This window comes from Sparus aurata, chromosome 1, assembly GCF_900880675.1.
Source record: "Sparus aurata chromosome 1, fSpaAur1.1, whole genome shotgun sequence".
Taxonomy (NCBI): domain Eukaryota; kingdom Metazoa; phylum Chordata; class Actinopteri; order Spariformes; family Sparidae; genus Sparus; species Sparus aurata.
In genome coordinates this window covers 32,510,493-32,527,633 of record NC_044187.1, presented here as the reverse complement: position 1 = coordinate 32,527,633, position 17,141 = coordinate 32,510,493, and the positions used below count along the sequence as shown (strand labels likewise).

The window sequence follows — 17,141 nt, the reverse complement described above, 5'->3', positions numbered from 1 at the left end:
CGACACAGCTGACCACTAGGTTGTGCCCCAGGGCGCCATAACTTGTGGAACAGTGACACATTTTCAGTGCCTTTACATCAAACATGAAGCTACCCATATACATACATTGTAAGGCTTGAACAAATACAGAGGAAGTATTGTAGTGCTTACATGCTTTTTGACTTTAACCCTGTGTCTGACTGCAGCAGTCACTTCAGTGCTGACCTCATGCCGCCAGTGTTTACGCAACAATTAAGTGACTGTCAATTAGGGCTGGGCAAATAATTGAATTTCAATTTTGATTTTGATTTTGGCTTCCCTTGATCATGAAAACAAGATAATCGTAATAAAACGATTCTGCTGCACGCTGTGTCTTGTGTGGTAAATGCAGCGAACCCTTCCATCTCTTCATCTTTCAGCCACGCCGGTGCGTGTTGCCAGTGTGTATTTTGAAAAAATATGTAGAAGAAGACGGTAGAAGATGGCAGAAATGCAGCCTTTGGTCGGGAAGAAAGGTAAAGCGAATTCAGTAGTGTTGAAACACTTCAGTTTCGAGGAGTCTGAATCGAAACAAACGAAGATATTGTGCAAGATATGTCACACGACCGCGTCTAACACTCAAGGGAACACGACCAATTTATTTAACCATTTAAACTCCACACACAGAGTAATACATGACCAAGCAGTGAAGGAACAAAAAAACTCAAAAATGAAAAGCTCCTGGAATCCTGCCACCGCCACACAGTCCTCAATTAAGGAAACACGTTACAATGCCACCGCATATCCACCCAGCTCCCACAGGCATAAAGAAATAACAGATGCCGTCACATACATGATTGCCAAAGACATGTGCCCCATCAACACTGTTAGGGACCCGGGGTTCAATTAACTGATGAACACATTGGACAAGCGGTATGTGTCAGTTGGTTACAGTTTATAATAAACCTATGAGATGCAAGCCTGCGCAGATTTGCAGCTGCACTTTTAAGGGGCATTATTACAGCAACACTGAAAAGCAACATTAGACACAGAAATGTGTATATATACACACTACCAGTCAAAGGTTTGGACACACCTTCTCACTCAATGGTTTTTTATTATTTTTTAAATTATTTTCTACATTGAAGATTAATAGCGAAGACATCAAAACTATGAAGTAACACATGGAATTATGCAGTACACAAGAAACGCATCATTCTATCACCCTCCTTCTTTGTCAGATAGCCATTACAGAGCCTAGAGGTGTGTTTGGGGTCATTGTCTTGAAAAACAAATGATGGTCCCACTTAGCGCAAACCGGATGGGATGACATGTCGCTGCACAATGCTGTGGTAGCCATGCTGGTTCTGTGTGCCTTGAATTTTAGAATAAGTCATCAAGAGTGTCATCAGTAAAAGCACACCCACACCATCACACCTCCTCCTCTATGCTTTAGATTTACTCTACGGTGGGAACCAATCATGTAGAAACCAACTGCTCACCTTTTCTGTGTCCCACAAAGACATGGTGGGTGGAACCAAAAAGTCAGATTTCCACTGGTCTGATGTCCATTCTTGGTGTTTCTAGGCCCAAGGTCTTCTTTTGTTGTCATTGTTCTTCCTCAGTCGTGTCTTCTTTGCAGCAATTTGACCATGAAGAGCTGTCTCAAGCAGTCTCCTCTGAACAGTTGATGCTGATATTTGTCTGCTACTTGAACTCCGTGAAGAATTTATGTGGAGCAGTACTCATGAGAGCCAGCTTCATCATGTGTTTGATGATTTTCGCGATTGCACTTGAGGATACATTCAAAGTTCTTCATATTTTCCAGACTGACTGACCTCTATGTCTTAAAATAATGACGATCTGTCGTTTCTCTTTATTTAGCAGACCTGCCAACCTTGAAGAAATGTTATCTTATATCCTGTCCAATATTTTGCACCCATATATTTTGGTTAGTCTAACTAATAGGAAGGGGAGTGAGCTAATAAATAGGACTAAGTACTTCTGTGTTAAAGATGCGAGTCAGGCCAGGTTAACACATAGCCTTCTTCTGATTGCTGAAGGGAAATGAAGTAGCCTGAGTACTGATTTACTCTCAAAGCACCAACTTTAAATAAAGCAACTACTACAAAAGCAGAGACAAAATTATAGGCTAATAAATGGGTCAAATAATTTCAGATAGGCTTTTAAAAGGGTGTTATTGCATTAAATGCCTATTATGTCAGTTGCCATTACATTGGCCTAGCCAACAGGCCTATGCTATGCATCATTAACTTGAGCTACAATAGCTTGTCACAGCTGGACTCCCTGTTATGATGCCATGGACATTTTTAATGTTCATAAATTAAATTAGAAAAAATATAAATAGCCCAACTGTAACCTAAATCCTGTTTTGCAATTACTCTATTCATTTATCTTATGTTAATCAGCACCTAGCCTGCTATTTGCAACACACACACAACATCGATGAACGATAACTTTGACGAGTGGTTAACAACACTGTCGGGTAAACTCAATGTCTAAATTTTAAATTTAAATTTGTTCAATGCTGTTTGCATTGGCAGTGACAGCAAACGGCCGAAGAGGGGTCAGTTATCCAGCCAGCCTGGCTTGCTTGAGGCACTGAACTGAATTCAACGGGCAGAGCATTTAGTAGGAGGGGCAGGTTGGTGGGGGTGTTAAAATGCAGCGCTCTGATTGGCCAAAGGCTTTTCACTCCACTTACACGCAGATTTTTGTGGCTCAGCGGCAGAATCAACTTCATAGATCTAAACTTGCATAGAAACTAAAACGGGCGAAATGCGAGATGCAGCAAAATGCGTACCATTCCAGGTAACTACCTCATGAATCTGATTTACAGAATGCCAGAAGTGTGCAAAGTTGTCATCAAAGCAAAAGGTGGCTAGTTTGAAGAATATAAAATATAAATCATATTCTGGTTTGTTTAAGAATGTTTTTTGCATCATTCCATGGGTTCTTTCTTAGTTTGGATGTCTTAATTATTGATCTACAATATAGAAAATTATAAAGAAAAATAAAGAAAAAACACAAAATGAGGAGGTGTGTCCAAACCTTTGACTGGTAGTGAATATGAAACTCAATTGAAATTATTGACATTTTTACAGTTAAATAATGACACTCACATTTCAACCACTTTTATACATTTATTGTATTTTCCAAATTCACCGTTACTGCAGATTTTCACTGAGTCCCATCTCCAAAATAGACGATTCATGTTCATCATAACGGCTGCTTGAGGTTTGTGTAAGATTAACCTTCGAGTTAAAATATCTACAACTTCTTTCTACTCTGTGAAGAGTAGTGGTCATTCTGCTTATTTATTTATTACTGAGTTACCATTTCAATAGCTGTGCACTAAATATCGAGCATCTGCTCACAGTCCTAAATGTAAATGTGAATGTCTTAGCATATAGACTTTGGGCACAGTGAATCATCTACTCTGGCTCTGTCTAAAGCATCAAAATACAATTACGAGCAACTCTTCAATTCTTAAACCATTAAGATTAGACATTAGAAGTTCTCTGTACAATTAAAAATCCTTACTAAACTTAAAAAATTATATTTTTACAATATCAACAAAGCTTTACAGGTGCATCTTCCAGTATAACCTAAAACTCTTCCTAATACAAGAGGAGACATCATCCTCTGTATTTAAAGGACACATTGCATCAAAGAAAAAACAAACAGATCCCTTCTAAAACAAATGTTCTCACATTATATTTTCAACAACTTTTATCTCTCAGAGATAGAGAACGCTACCCTACTCAGTGGAACACGATGTCATCTTGAAAATCCACCTCATTGGATTTTGTGTACATTTTTGACATGCTTTTTCAGGTGGCCTGACTGTGTGAAGTGTTTGGGGCAGTGTGGGCAGGCATGTGGTTTCTCCCCTGTGTGGATATACTTGTGCCTTTTCATGTTATTGAAGTCTAAAAATCCTTTCCCACAGTATGGACACCAGTGTCTCTTTTCCCCATTATGCCACCTTAAATGCACATTCAGGTCTACCCTCCTTGTGAATTTCTTTTCACAAAGGTTGCAATGGAATGGTTTCTCTCCCGTGTGGATACGTATGTGGGCTTCCACATCTAGCTTTGTAAAGCATCCCTTGTTGCAGATCTGACAGACAAAAGGTTTTATCCTGCTGTGCACCATCTGCAGGTGTTTCGTGAGGCCAAAGCGGTAGACAAAGCCCTTCCCGCACTGCTGGCACACATGAATCCTACCATTACGGTGCACCCGGCCATGCCTTTTTAGACCCTTGGAGTCTACAAAGCGCTTGCCACAGAGCGTGCATGAGAATGGTCGCCTTCCTGTGTGGAGACTGACATGGCTTTCTAGGGCGGCACTGCTGCTGAGGACGCGACCACACTCCCCACACTGGTTTTTGAGCAGACGCCTACCTATGACTGATAAAGGCTGTAACGGCGATACAACAGGGGGTGCTTTGATGGGTATTGGGAGGAGAGAAACACTGTGGGGGTAAACCTGTATATTACACTGGGATTTGGGGGATACCATCTCTTTCTTAACAGATCTCTTTCCTCCTGCTGGGGGTGTTTTACTGGCTGGCAGTCTTGGAGGAGTCCATACAGCTTTAGCTCTACATCTTTTTACAGCCTTACAGATGGCATGGCTCTCTGCTAACTGGCTTGTTTTAGCTCCACTCTGCAATTTTGACTGATTGGAATTTCTTTTATCTATGGTTTTTGCTTTTGCTGTTTTAGCCAACTTCTTCGCATTCACCACTCTTAAATTCTTTTTAAGAGTGGCATCACCTTGAATTAATCTGGATTTCTTAATAGACGTCGATTCCCTAGTCTTTCTCGGTCTGTTACCGTCTTTAGATAATTTAGGCCACCTAACACTTGGGGAATCAGATTCATTCTCTGTATTTTCCGCACTAGCGCCATCTGCAGCTGCACTACAACTCCTTGGACTACAGGGACTAGATTCTGCTTTAATCTGTTTGGTGCAAGAATCATCTTTAGCGAAGGTGCACCTTCTACGGCAGAAAGAAGTTGACTCGCTGGTAGACATTTTAGGGGTAGAGCAATTTTTACTTAAACCAGATATACTTGGATTGACTGATGTAGATTTTGTTCTTTCAGGATCAACACCATCTGTACTAGAACTAGACCTCTTAGATCTTAGAGAGGTGGTTTCAGTATTAGGGCTAACACCATTTCTGGTTGAACAAGTCCTCCTTGTGAGCAAACTGTTTCTGGGCTTTTCAGGAGTAGCATTTTCTTTAGTTGAGCTGGACCTCATAGGACTAACAGAGGTGGATTGTTCATTTGTGGAAACTACACCATCTCTGTCTAAACCAGACCTCCGTGGACTCACAGGAGTTGCTTTACTGTTGGGCTTAGAGCTCCTAGGACAGGCAGACGTTTCACTAACAGATGGTTTAACACCATCTTTAAATAGTCCAGGTTTCTTACGAGTCATGGGAGTAGGGTCAGTAGTTGTAGAAGTACTAGTTTTTAGAGTTGTAAAATCTTCAACTGGTCCTGGGTTTTTTGGGCAGAGGGGAATACTAGCTGTGTTTTCATCATTTAGACAATCATTCCCCAATCTGAGTTTCTTGGGGCTTACAGTGTAGTTCGCCGTTTCTGTGAGTGGTTCTGGATTTGAATCAGTTCTTTTTGCTTGCAAATGGGTTTTGATGTGACTTCGGAGCTGGGCCATGAGGGTAGTTTGCTGTAACCTTTTCTTGTCACTGATGCTGCTCTCTGCATGGGAAGTTTCTGCTTCTACAGAGTCAGAGGAGGCCTTTAACAAAAAGGAAATAAGAAAAACATATTCAGATAATATACATGCAGAACAATCCCAATAATCTGAAAACAGAAATTCCAGTTAATTATGAAAACAATCATGCACACGGTGACCATAAATAAAAAACAAACTCCATTTTAACATCTACAAAACTTCAAAATTTTCCTTTTACACACCTTAAAATGCTGGGGTTTGCTTTCCTATCACAAAGGTGAGTATATGTGGATTATTCTGACTCTGGGTAACCAAAAAAGGCTGCCTGAATGTGTAGTTACTAATGCAAATATTATTCAATAATTAGAAAAAAATATAATTCACAGCAAATATACTGTTAAACAGACTGAAAAGAGTTTACTAATCCATTACCTCTTCGGTGTCTTGTGCAACAGGTGATACTGCCAGATGGGCCAGGAACTGGGTCTTACTCATTTGTGAATGGGGGTCAGATGTATCCTTGGCGTTTTTCGTGGAGGTCAGACGCACAGGGGCAGCGGATTGTTTCTCTCCTATTGGTTGGTAAATAGAAAACTCACAATCTTCCAAATTAGAAGACTTTTCACTCGCTAATCCAGGTGCAGCTAAAGGGTCAGTCATACTGATGGCTATGGTAGGTGACTCCTCCAAAGTAATGCAGTTTTCAGAGGATAATATCTTTTCTTCAATATCATTTGGCTCTTCTGATATCCGAGTGGTAAATACAGACAGAGCAACAGATAAAGGTTTCTCTTGTGTGGTACCCAGTTTCAAAATGGACCGAGAGCCAGCTGATCCACTTGTAGGCAGTCTTGAAACAAAGACAGACTCTTTGGTTGTAATTGGAAATGGGAGCCTTGATAATCTGACCACAGCAGGGAGTTTTTCCTTAGTTTGCAGGTTTGACAAAGTTTTGAAACTGTCAGATGTATCATCTCTCTTTTGCAATGAGATTGAGGTCACACCGTTGAAAGCGGTCTGTGTATCCTGAGAAACGCTCAACTCCTGCGTCGAAGAAATTAACTGCGATTTTGACACCAGAACGGGAGCAGCTGATTTGGCTGGATCCTCCTGTGCTGTCGAAATCTGTGCCTGTCGTTTCCTTGATGCTGCAGCTGACACCTGTCTTAGAATTGCAGTGCTTATTTTGTGGGGTAGTAGAGTCCCTGAATACAGGCCTTTAGAGGTGCTGGTGGACTTTGTGACAACAGGGAGCAATTTGCTGGTTGTTACACATGTTGTTTTCTGAGTAGCAGAGGAAGAAGAGGGCATTTCAATAGGTAAGCCTGCAGCTGTAGAACCTTGGAGTTTACTTTTATTTTGTACAGTAATAACTGTTGATATATCACTAGGAAGTTGGTTTGGAGACTGTTCTGCGATTTTACGAGGCATTGATGAGAATGCCGGTCTTGGCACAATAACTATTTTATGAGGCAATGCTTTACCCCGACCAGTGGTTGCTACCGATGATATCAGAGAATGGGGATGAAGCTGCTGAAGTGGCTGTCCAGTTGTTTGAGCTGCAGCACTTGATGGGGGCACTGAAGATAGAGAGACTGTATGTTGTTTTGGTTTGACAACAATAATGTGGGCCTGAGCTTCACTGGTTGGAGGAGCACACCGGGTCTGGGCTGGTTCCGCTTTTCTTTGCGGAGAGGAGCTTCTATTTTCTGCTCGTGACTGGTTCATGGCCTCAACTAATAGCAGTGCATCCTGAAGAGTTACAGATGTGCGGCATTCACTCGGCTGAACTGGTGGTGCTTGTGGTGACTCAGCTGGTGGAGCATTAAGTGTTTCAACTGCAGAGGAAGCTTCAGTGGATGGAGCCTGAATTGTGCCCTCTTCCATGTCCATGGAAAGTTGCTGAGTCTCAGATGGTTTTTCCTTTTCCAAGGAACATCTTCTACTTGAGCACACTAATGAAACTGCCAAAGAGCCAACCTTACTGTTCTCTACATCTTCTAAGGAAGGGTCTGCTCTCTGCTGGTTTGATGAGGTGATAACTGATGAAGACAGAGATGTTTCCTTCATTTGCTGTTGCGCGTGTTTTGCTTTCTTAGGTGGCCGTCCTCTTCTACGTCGTAGTTGCAAGCCAGGCTGGGAACTAGCCTCAACTTCTGGCAGACTATTTTTTAATAGATCACATGCTTCTCTGTTGTTAAGTGGTATTGGTTGTGCCACCTGGTCCTGTGTAGATTGCACATCTGTATTTTGTTGCAGAGTAACATAACTTTGCTCATTCACTGACATTTCACCCTCTCTTTGAGTTTGTTGGGGGGCAACTGGCGACTGCAGATGCTCGGATGTCATGAGTTCTCCCTGTTCACCAATTTCTGCCATTTTCTGACTGACTTCAGATTCTTCTTCTAGGTCATCTTTGACTGCAGCGAGTGAAATTGCTAATGAATGCTCTGGTTCAGATGACTGGTTCTGGGCTCCTTGTGAACCACTATATGTCACCAAAATAGGTAGTTCCATGGCCACTTGGGTCTCTTTGTGTATTTGAGGCAAGGATGTTTCTCGAGTTGAGCATACTGTGTTAATAATAGGACCTTCATTTTCAGTTCCACAAGGAGAGACCCATGGTGAATCTAGGAAGATAAATATGTAAATGTGAGAAGAAATAAAAACATGAGAATGGTGAGAAGTAAACCTTAACAAATTTTGTCTGCTTAATCAAATCTTACAAAAGACCAAACTTTATTTGAAAAAAAAAAAAAAGAAATCCTCACCTGCTTTATCTCTTAAGATTTGCCTTGACGCCACAGTGGACTCAACTTCCTCTTGCTTCAAGACAGACTGTACAGAAGAATCATCATAAGCATTATGTAGAGGGGTGACAAAACCTTGAATTTCAAAAAGACATAAATGGAAAAATATATGGGTTAGCGGCCATATAAGCACTTACCTCCTGTTTGACAAGTATAAATGCCATCTGAGAATGTCCCTCTCCATGGCTCTCATAATCGTGCTCCTGCAAAGCATAATGCACCTCCTCAGAACCGTGTTGTTGCCTTTGGTTTTGCAATGGCTGGCATTGCTCTACCAGCATTGCACGAAGAGGAACAAGGTCTGTAAACATAAACACAAAAACAGGTGATATTCAAGCACTGTTGCTATTAAATATTGCCAGTGTTTGTTGTGAGTTGAACGCATAGTTGCATTATAATGTCATAATCAAAATATTAGGAAGTCTGAGTGTCATCTGCATACAAATAGAGACTGGGGTTGTCTTTTGCCCTTTGAATCGTAGGCTGTCTTTGTTTTGCACAAGCTTGTCAGTGTAGTTGATTGTCATAATGACATTCAGACAACAAGCCCTCCAGGTCTAGCTGTAAATACGTATCATTTATGGCTGCAGACGTTAGCGTCCGGTAAATGACTAAATTGTTGTGGGGCAGAAGTCAAGCTCAGCGTGGGTCTCATCCCACTTGTGCGTCTCAGCAACGCCATAAAATCCAACAAAGCATGAAAGCATCATCAAAATGTAATTTAATTGTCCAACTGAGTTCAAACAAAAAAAAAAACTGCAGACTCTCAATTACCAGCACCCAAATCCACTCAGCTCTGAGTGTTCCTGTTGAGCCAAAAATTATTTTGCAGTCGCATGACTGCATTGTAGGCTGAGGATTCTCAACATTGGTAACATCCTTGCTAGTAGGCTGGCCAGCTAGCTATAGTTTGACCTGTATTCTGCCACGATCCTGAAAACACGCTGCTATTGTGAATAATATTCTTCTTCGGTCTGTCAAACTGCTATGACATATACTTTTAAGGCCTTTCATTAGAAAAACATTGACATCTTAAGACTTTTTGAGGACCTTGATTCAAGGGATCTTGTTCATCACTGAGGAACTGGTGATTTTGTTTCCTAGTATGCACTTTTGTACCATCTAGTGCTGACTGCAGATAGCTACATTTAAGAGGAAGTAGGGTAAAATCGAAGTACCCAACAACAGGAAGTTGTTATTAGGAAGTTTTTTTCCCACATGGGATCATAGAGGAAGCATCCTAGCACAGCAATATTACTAACCCATCCATTAAAGTCCATCAATACAACTTCATCTGTAAGCTATAAAGTATTTTTTATTTTGATTATATCGCCTTTATGATAGCTGGGCTGTTGTCTGCCCCATATAGATGCATACATGTATGCTGGTTATGGCATTGGAGCTTGTGTAAATTATGTCTACTGTATTTTCTGATTTTATTACATACATGAAAAAATTACAAGTGTTCCTCATTAAACAATGCCAAACAAAACAAGATGCCTGTTGCTTGGAGGACGCAATGCTGGAGTATATAATTCTAAGATAGCTGTGAAACGGAAAAATACGTTATCTGCAGGAGTGTTAACAAGGACAGCATATTTATATAAGGTATTTACTGACTACCAGCTAGTACATTATGTAATATATGTATGTAACGTCACATCCTATTGAGTACTCACTCATTATCCGATGATTTCAAATATCATTATATTATACATTAAAAAACACTGCTAACGAGTGCCTCCCCCCCCCCCCCCGTGAAACGTATTAAACACCCGTTTCTCTTTCTTATCTCATTTCTAACAGCCTGAATGTTGTTGAAACACTCAGGTTCCTCTAGCCTAACTTACTGTTAGCCAGGGCAGCATTGTATGGTTTCCCTCTCAATCTGGCTCCCACGCTCTACACTATGCTAGGCTAAGCTAATATCACTACTTCAGTAACTTATAGCTGCCGTGTGAAACGCATATTACCACGGCTATACCAACAACCCCATTTGCGCTAAATCATCAACTAGCAGTGTCCGACATCTACATTGGACTGGATTAGTAAGATAACGGTGAACAACACTGCATCACAACTCACCACACTGAACCGCCGTGTCACGTCTCTCAGAGGTGTCTCTTCGCCCCGGCGGAGGCTCGCTTTCTCTGAGGCACACAGCCCCTTGGCCTTCCGTCCTCTCAAACTGGTTGCACCTTGCCTTGAGCTCCTCGTTCTCCTTTTTCATTTTTGCTATTTCTACCTTCAGCTCGTCGACCATAGTTTCGAAAAGTTTCGTGGTCTCTGAGACGGCACTCTTGAGCATGCTCTCCATGACGGAGGCGTACTTCGACTGAAAATCGTCCGCTGACATTTTTGGAATGGTTTACCGTTCACCCGAATGTAAATATGAATCCCGCCTGGACATTACGATTTACAACAGCGTTATTAAATACATGATATTAGGAGCTGGCTAAACATGGCTTCTTCCCGTACAGAGGCAGCCGCGGCCTCCGCTTTGTATGACGCACTTTGATATCTTCTTCGTGCTCTGCTTCGCCTTCTTGTCAGCTGCTACATTCACACCGCCACCTACTGTACCGGAGCCTGCACTACAGGAGCCACGTTACAGGCGTCTGTCAGAATAAATATGAATGAACGAATGAATTATATACACATTTATTTCGGACACGTGAAAACAAAACGTTAAAACATTTCGACAGATTAGCTTAATAAAATGAAGAGCATGCTACAAAGTATATTCCATTGGAAAGCATTGACAAGCCCGAAAAGGAATTTATAATAACTATATACAATTCAATATACTGTATGTACAATTAATATATCACATATATCACTATATTTGCATGCAAGCCCATATATTAATATATACACATGTGCAGAACACGTACATATTCATACCTACATGCACACACATTTATGTATATACACTCCCACACATACAAATATACACACATAGCTTTATATAATATACATAATATATATACACTGATCATATTTCTATATCTTATTGTACATTTTTTTTCTACCACGAATGTATATTTCATAACATATAAATATTTTATACACACAGACACAGGCATACATCTATGAGAACATGGAGCATTTTTTAAAGCCCCCTGTACCTTTTGAAATGCATCTCCTGGAGCCTTTTAAATACAATTCAAAAATGAAATAAAGATGAATATATTTTATTCAACAATCTGATGAGCACTGAGAAATCTATTATGCATGTGTATCTCTATTTCTAAGTATCCCTCCCTGATGACATTTTAGTTTTCTCGAGAGCGTGATTCAGTTCTGCTGATGAGAGTGGTATATTTATTAAAACCTTTAATAAATAATTTGAATAAATGGCCATGTACTACTATTATGTTCCATTGAACAAATCATTGCTTTTTGTGCTGGTCTGGTCCCATGATAGATCTTTCAAAGCCAAGATTGTTTCACAATTGTTTGAATTTTTCCATCGAGGCTATTTTCAATTGGCCCCTTCTTCCATTCCCCTTTGTTCCTGCATTTTCTTCACTGCTTCAGCATCACATGAATTGTTGACCGTTTTCACTTGAATTTCCAGTGCTCTTCTCCTGACTTTACCACCCCTTCACCTTAACTGATGCAAATGTATCAGCCACAAACTATGTTATTTTTACGGGAAATGTGTGATAAGTACGGAAACAATAAGCTGCTGCTTGTGTGAGTAATTGTTTAGTATTAATGTGCGTTGGAGCCCACTACTCATTGCCCAAGAAGGCTGGCTCTTTATCAGAAAAAACTGGAGCGATGAGGATTGTCCCACCTCCCGACCCGTAGTTTAAATCTCGGAAGTGCGAATGTTTACGGAATCAGGGGGAAATGCGACAGCTCCACGGGAAACAATTTGTAACGTTAGCCCAAAGCTAAGTATTTTAATAACGTTTGCAGTTCACACACACTGCACGCTTGTACAATATGGCAAATGCATGTTTCCGATAATAGCTCAGGACACAGCAGTCGGAATCTGTGACGTTAACTCTGAATCAAAACTAGTGCTGCAAGCTAGTTAGCTAACGGTGACATGCCAAGCTACCTATTGTTTGTTTAACACCAGGTTTGGTATGATGGAGGTAACAACACGGTAAAAAAGTGGAACAACTCGTTCACATATACAACCAGTTTAACGTTGCCTACGCTGCAAACCGAGTTTAAAGGGGCAGACGTTGGCTGTGCCCAAGTGCCTCTACATTTAAGTGCCAGTCAAAAGTTGCCTTCTCTCCAGTTCACTGAGAAGAAAAAGACTGTGCGCACACTGTTGGCACAATGGCCGAGGCTATAGTAACGTTTCAGTCTCAGCTCTCCGGAGTCATGGAGACGGTCTTCAAAGCTGCCATGTATGAGATCACCAGGCTGGTGGAGGACAGCTTTCTGGAGGAGGTGACGCGGTGCAGGGAGCAGGTGGAGACCCTGAAGAGACGGCTGAAGTGGTCCGAGACTCGACGGAAGGAGAGAGAGGGGGACAGACCGAGGGGGAGGTGTTCAGACTGCGGGAGAGCCGGGCTGTCCGGTGAGGAGGAACCCAGGGCGACAGGTGAGACCGTCATGTGCTGTACGTTCACACAGTATTATTACCCAATACTGATTTAGTCATAGGGGTGACCTAATGCACACCTGCACTCACTAGAATTACATGCAACACTTTGTAATATCCATCATTGATAAATGTTCAATTTAGAGTCCATTAAAGTTTAGTTAGTAGTTGTTTCACAAGAATTAAATGAGTAAGTTAAGGTATATAAATATTATTATGAATTGTTATTGAGATTAGAATAAATAAAGTTCACTTATCTAAGGTGGCTGAGCTCTGTTTGAGATGAAAATGCACAGGTCCTTGGGAATCATTTAATAATCATACATGTGGGGAGGTAATCTAGAAGACTTATTACCATTAGATTAAAGGCCTTATTTCTATTTTTGTGTCTCACTCCCAACTGGTCAAAAACTGACGCATGGGTTGACCACCTGTCCTACAACCCCAAAGCGTCATTTATTTGGGGTGAGTTGGGAATCAACAGAGGCCCTTTAAGTAAACCAAGTTGTTCTGCAACAGCTTTTACTCTTCCCCAATCTTGATGTTGATATTTTTATATCAACAATGAACCGCTCTGCTAGTGGCAGCATGAATTCTGCACAGTCGCTCTGATAAACTTCCGTGACTCTGGAGTTGATGCTGTCGTCGTGTGCCATGCTGTGAGCAACACAGAATACACCTTTAAATCTAATGTGAGCAGCCAGAGCATCTGGACTGAGACACATCTGTTGAAACTGAAGTTGAATCACATTTAAGACCATCTCCAAATTTAATTTGAATCCAATTTGCAAAAACAGCATTTCATGTTTTTTTTTTTGCTGACCAGATTCTCAATTTGTGGACATTTGGTCTGGCAGAAAACTCCCTGATGGACCAACTGTCTACTACCTAAACAGACTGAAGGATGAGTTCACCCAAAATTGAAATTCTTTCATAATCTACTCACCCTTATGTCGATTTGGTCGGTATTAGCTGGGTGAAGTTTTGCAGTCAACAAAACATGTTCAATGGCAACGTTCACCTAAACAGCTGAAGTAGATGGTGACTTGTTTTACAATTTTAAAAAAGGGTCAGAAAATATGAATAAAACGGCTCGATACAGCTTGTCAGGCATAATCCAAGTTTCTGAAAGTCTCAAGAAACTGCTTTGGAAAATATATTATGTGCATTCTGTTTTTTTAAAAAGTAAAAACAAAAAGAAAATCTATCTTCTGCTGCAGAGAGAAATCTCAAACAGGAGAGAGTGCTGCAAGAAGAGCTCAACAACTCCCAGAGCACTGATGGTGAGACATGCAGTCATGAAGCAGAAGAGGCCCCAAGTGCCATGAAGGCGCCACAGGTAGCCGACAGTTTATTACACTATGTAAGCCCCAAAAATGAGGTTTAATTGTTAAAAAATGTTGATGTAATGCCAATCTTATAGTTTCCCCTGAGGTGAGTAAAGTTAAACTTTCTGTAATAATGTTGACTTTCTGCCTGTTTTGTCTGCCAGGCGGCAGGTGTGCAGGGTGAAAAGCTGGACAGACTGCTGAAGGAGGAAGCCCTGCGGATAACTCCAGAAAATACTGAGCCCCAAGAGAGATGGGGAGTCAATTTAGAAGGTCAGTGTCTTAAAATAGATTCAGGAAGAATTTTTTTTTTAAGGGAATTTTAAGCAGATTAATATCCTTAATTTTCCAGTCACATATAAGTAGAGCCAGACTGATGTATTGGTTGGCTGCTATTTTAGGAAGATATTGGCCCATTACAGACTTATCGATTTATTGTGCAGAGAATAGATGTTTGGAAATTGTATAATTATTAAAATTCTCATTGAAGTTCATTGTTTCTGTAATGTCAAACCTTGAAGTATCCTGCCTCCATAACTGCACATACATATTTGTCACAAGTGTTTGATATCAGCATTGGCCCCAGTAATCCAGTATCAATTGGGATCTACATGTTAATCTGTTGTCATTTCTACAGTACTTGTTCTTCTAAACCAGATAATGCTCATTACCGACCATATTGCACATTCCACATTTAATACAGTATATTTGTCATTGTAGTCCCTGTGACCATGTATCCATCCCTGTTAGAAAATCCTTTTCTCCTCTCACTGGTCAGAAACAGAACCATCAGGTCAGCCAGGGCCCAGTAAACGTTACACTGACCAGAAGATCCCAAAGTGCCACGTGAACTGGGAAGTCGGCTTTGACCAGCGCCCAGAGTCGGGCCAGGACGGACACTCGGGTGACCCATCGGAACCACTTTTCCAAAGCAGATACGCTATGGAAGACTTGGCTGGCTTTGACAAGACTGGCTATGGAGACGGCAATATGATAGACATGGGTAACTTGGATGGGTTACAAGGATCACCATCCCACCTGGGCGATGATCTGGGCTACATGGGGCACTATGAGGGGGATGTGGAAGCACCAGAAGGAGCTGAGCATCAAGCTTACCAAGCAGGTGCTCCGAGGAGTAGAAGGGGCGTGGTCGGTTCAGCTGCAGGCTCACCCTCAAGGACTAACATCGACGTGGGTGGAGAGTTCAGTTGTTTATTGATCAATGAAGAAGGATACCTGCAGGACCCAAATATCTTGTACCCCGTGTCTGGTGAGTCAGGCAGCAGGCTGAACCTCCGAGGGCAGAACATTCGCACTGACCCGACTTTGAACAGCACAGCGGCTATGTATGGACCAACAGATGCATACAGTGATACTTTAAACCTTGGTGAGAGGTTGCAGCATCAGGCAGCAGGTCGAGGAGGGAGGAGACACACCTGTAACCAGTGCTCCATGTCCTTCTCTGATTCAGCCTCACTAAAGGCTCATAAACAGACCCACAAAGGCACCGGACAGGCGCCACCGTACTCCTGCACCCAGTGCGGAAAGACCTTCGCTCAAGCCTGTAACCTCAAAGTCCACCAGAGGATTCACTCGGGGCAGGGGCTCCATCTCTGCAGCCACTGCGGTAAAGGTTTCCCTTCTTTCTCTGACCTAAAGACACACAAATGTGGCCAGACAGGTGACAAACCTTACTGCTGCTCCGTATGCGGGAACAAGTTCAGCCGCCTCTGGAATCTGAAGTTGCACCGGAGAATTCATACGCAGGAAAAACCTCATCGGTGCACCATGTGTGATAAGAGCTTCACACGGGCAGACATATTGAAGGTTCACCAGCGCACCCACACAGGGGAGCGACCATACTGCTGCACTGTGTGTGGCCTCAGCTTCAAACGCCTGGATCATCTGAAATCACATCAACGCAAACACATGACAGATCTATAAAGCTAGGCTTGGGAGAGAGCCTCAGAGCATTCAAGGTTGTTTGTTGTATTGGATGATATACAAATGTATGCTTTTATTTATGAGCTATTCATCAGCCATTCAAGTCATGATTATTTTCATTCTACTCTTCAGTTCAAAGTACTTTGTTTATTTCAAAAGCTTTTTTGTAGTATGAAAAACATGGGACAAAGATAACATACATGCTTCATGTGTTTGATAAAGTATGTCCCATCTGTCTGCATTTTTTTGTTGCATATTTTGTTACTGAAAGAAATGTCCTTGAGTAAAATTGAAGAAAGGCAGAGTAACACTATTGTTGTGATTATTTCATTACACATTCAAAATAAAACTAAAAATGGTGTCTGCAATTTTTTCTTTCTCCAAATGAAACATTGAAGCCAAAGCTGTGAGTTTCAGTTGTTTTTATATCACAAGCTGTTCTGACATTTTTTTTTTTTTTTTTTATCACTTAATTGACTTGAAAATACTTGCAAACTGACATAATGGTCATTGGACCTGAGAAAGATGACATTTTCCTGAGTGAATAAGGACCCAACCTTTACTCTCCATAAACTGTATTGCAGTACACAGTGAGGGTGTGTATTTTCACAGGAATATTTTCATAGCTATTATCCATTGTTTAATTAAAGCCTACAATTAAATTCACCAGCTAAGTGAATCCCATGTGGCAAAAAGAGGAGACTGGGACAGAGAAATGCCTTTGTTATAGCCAGCCAAGCAACCACAGGCACAACTATAGTTTAATGCATGAAGCTTGATTTGTTATGTTGAGCC

At 41.4% G+C, this 17,141-nt stretch overlaps 2 protein-coding genes across 3 annotated transcripts; one reads left to right on the top strand and one right to left on the bottom strand.

The window, feature by feature from the left end:
- Nucleotides 1–3,102: 3,102 nt before the first annotated feature.
- On the bottom strand, nucleotides 3,103–11,042 carry LOC115584002 (serine-rich adhesin for platelets-like). Its single transcript, XM_030421321.1, has 5 exons — nucleotides 10,590–11,042; nucleotides 8,642–8,805; nucleotides 8,466–8,532; nucleotides 6,127–8,324; nucleotides 3,103–5,757 (listed from the first exon to the last, which is right to left on the bottom strand). Exons 1-5 carry the CDS (start codon nucleotides 10,858–10,860, stop codon nucleotides 3,778–3,780), a joined length of 4,680 nt encoding a protein of 1,559 aa, XP_030277181.1. The 5' UTR covers nucleotides 10,861–11,042; the 3' UTR covers nucleotides 3,103–3,777.
- Nucleotides 11,043–12,299: 1,257 nt separating this feature from the next.
- LOC115590761 (zinc finger and SCAN domain-containing protein 2) lies at nucleotides 12,300–16,713 on the top strand. 2 transcript variants are annotated; one of them, XM_030432155.1, is made up of 4 exons: nucleotides 12,300–13,074; nucleotides 14,295–14,413; nucleotides 14,567–14,675; nucleotides 15,187–16,713. In XM_030432155.1, the coding sequence occupies exons 1-4, from the start codon at nucleotides 12,807–12,809 to the stop codon at nucleotides 16,344–16,346; spliced, it is 1,656 nt and encodes a 551-aa protein (XP_030288015.1). In that variant the 5' UTR covers nucleotides 12,300–12,806; the 3' UTR covers nucleotides 16,347–16,713. The 2 variants fall into 2 exon arrangements, with proteins under 2 accessions (XP_030288015.1, XP_030288005.1); XM_030432145.1 differs by having other exon boundaries at nucleotides 12,301–13,074; nucleotides 15,181–16,713.
- Nucleotides 16,714–17,141: the final 428 nt, after the last annotated feature.

Bases quoted from the DNA above. Each gene is read 5' to 3' on its own strand.
- LOC115584002 (XM_030421321.1), bottom strand. From the start codon at position 10,860: ATGTCAGCGGACGATTTTCAGTCGAAGTACGCCTCCGTCATGGAGAGC. The intron at 8,806-10,589 runs GTGAGTTGTGAT...TTATGTTTACAG, and splicing joins TGACACGGCGGTTCAGTGTG to ACCTTGTTCCTCTTCGTGCA. The intron at 8,325-8,465 runs GTGAGGATTTCT...TTATCTTCCTAG, and splicing joins AATCTTAAGAGATAAAGCAG to ATTCACCATGGGTCTCTCCT.
- LOC115590761 (XM_030432145.1), top strand. From the start codon at position 12,807: ATGGCCGAGGCTATAGTAACGTTTCAGTCTCAGCTCTCCGGAGTCATG. The intron at 14,414-14,566 runs GTAGCCGACAGT...TTTGTCTGCCAG, and splicing joins GTGCCATGAAGGCGCCACAG to GCGGCAGGTGTGCAGGGTGA. The intron at 14,676-15,180 runs GTCAGTGTCTTA...CTCACTGGTCAG, and splicing joins ATGGGGAGTCAATTTAGAAG to AAACAGAACCATCAGGTCAG.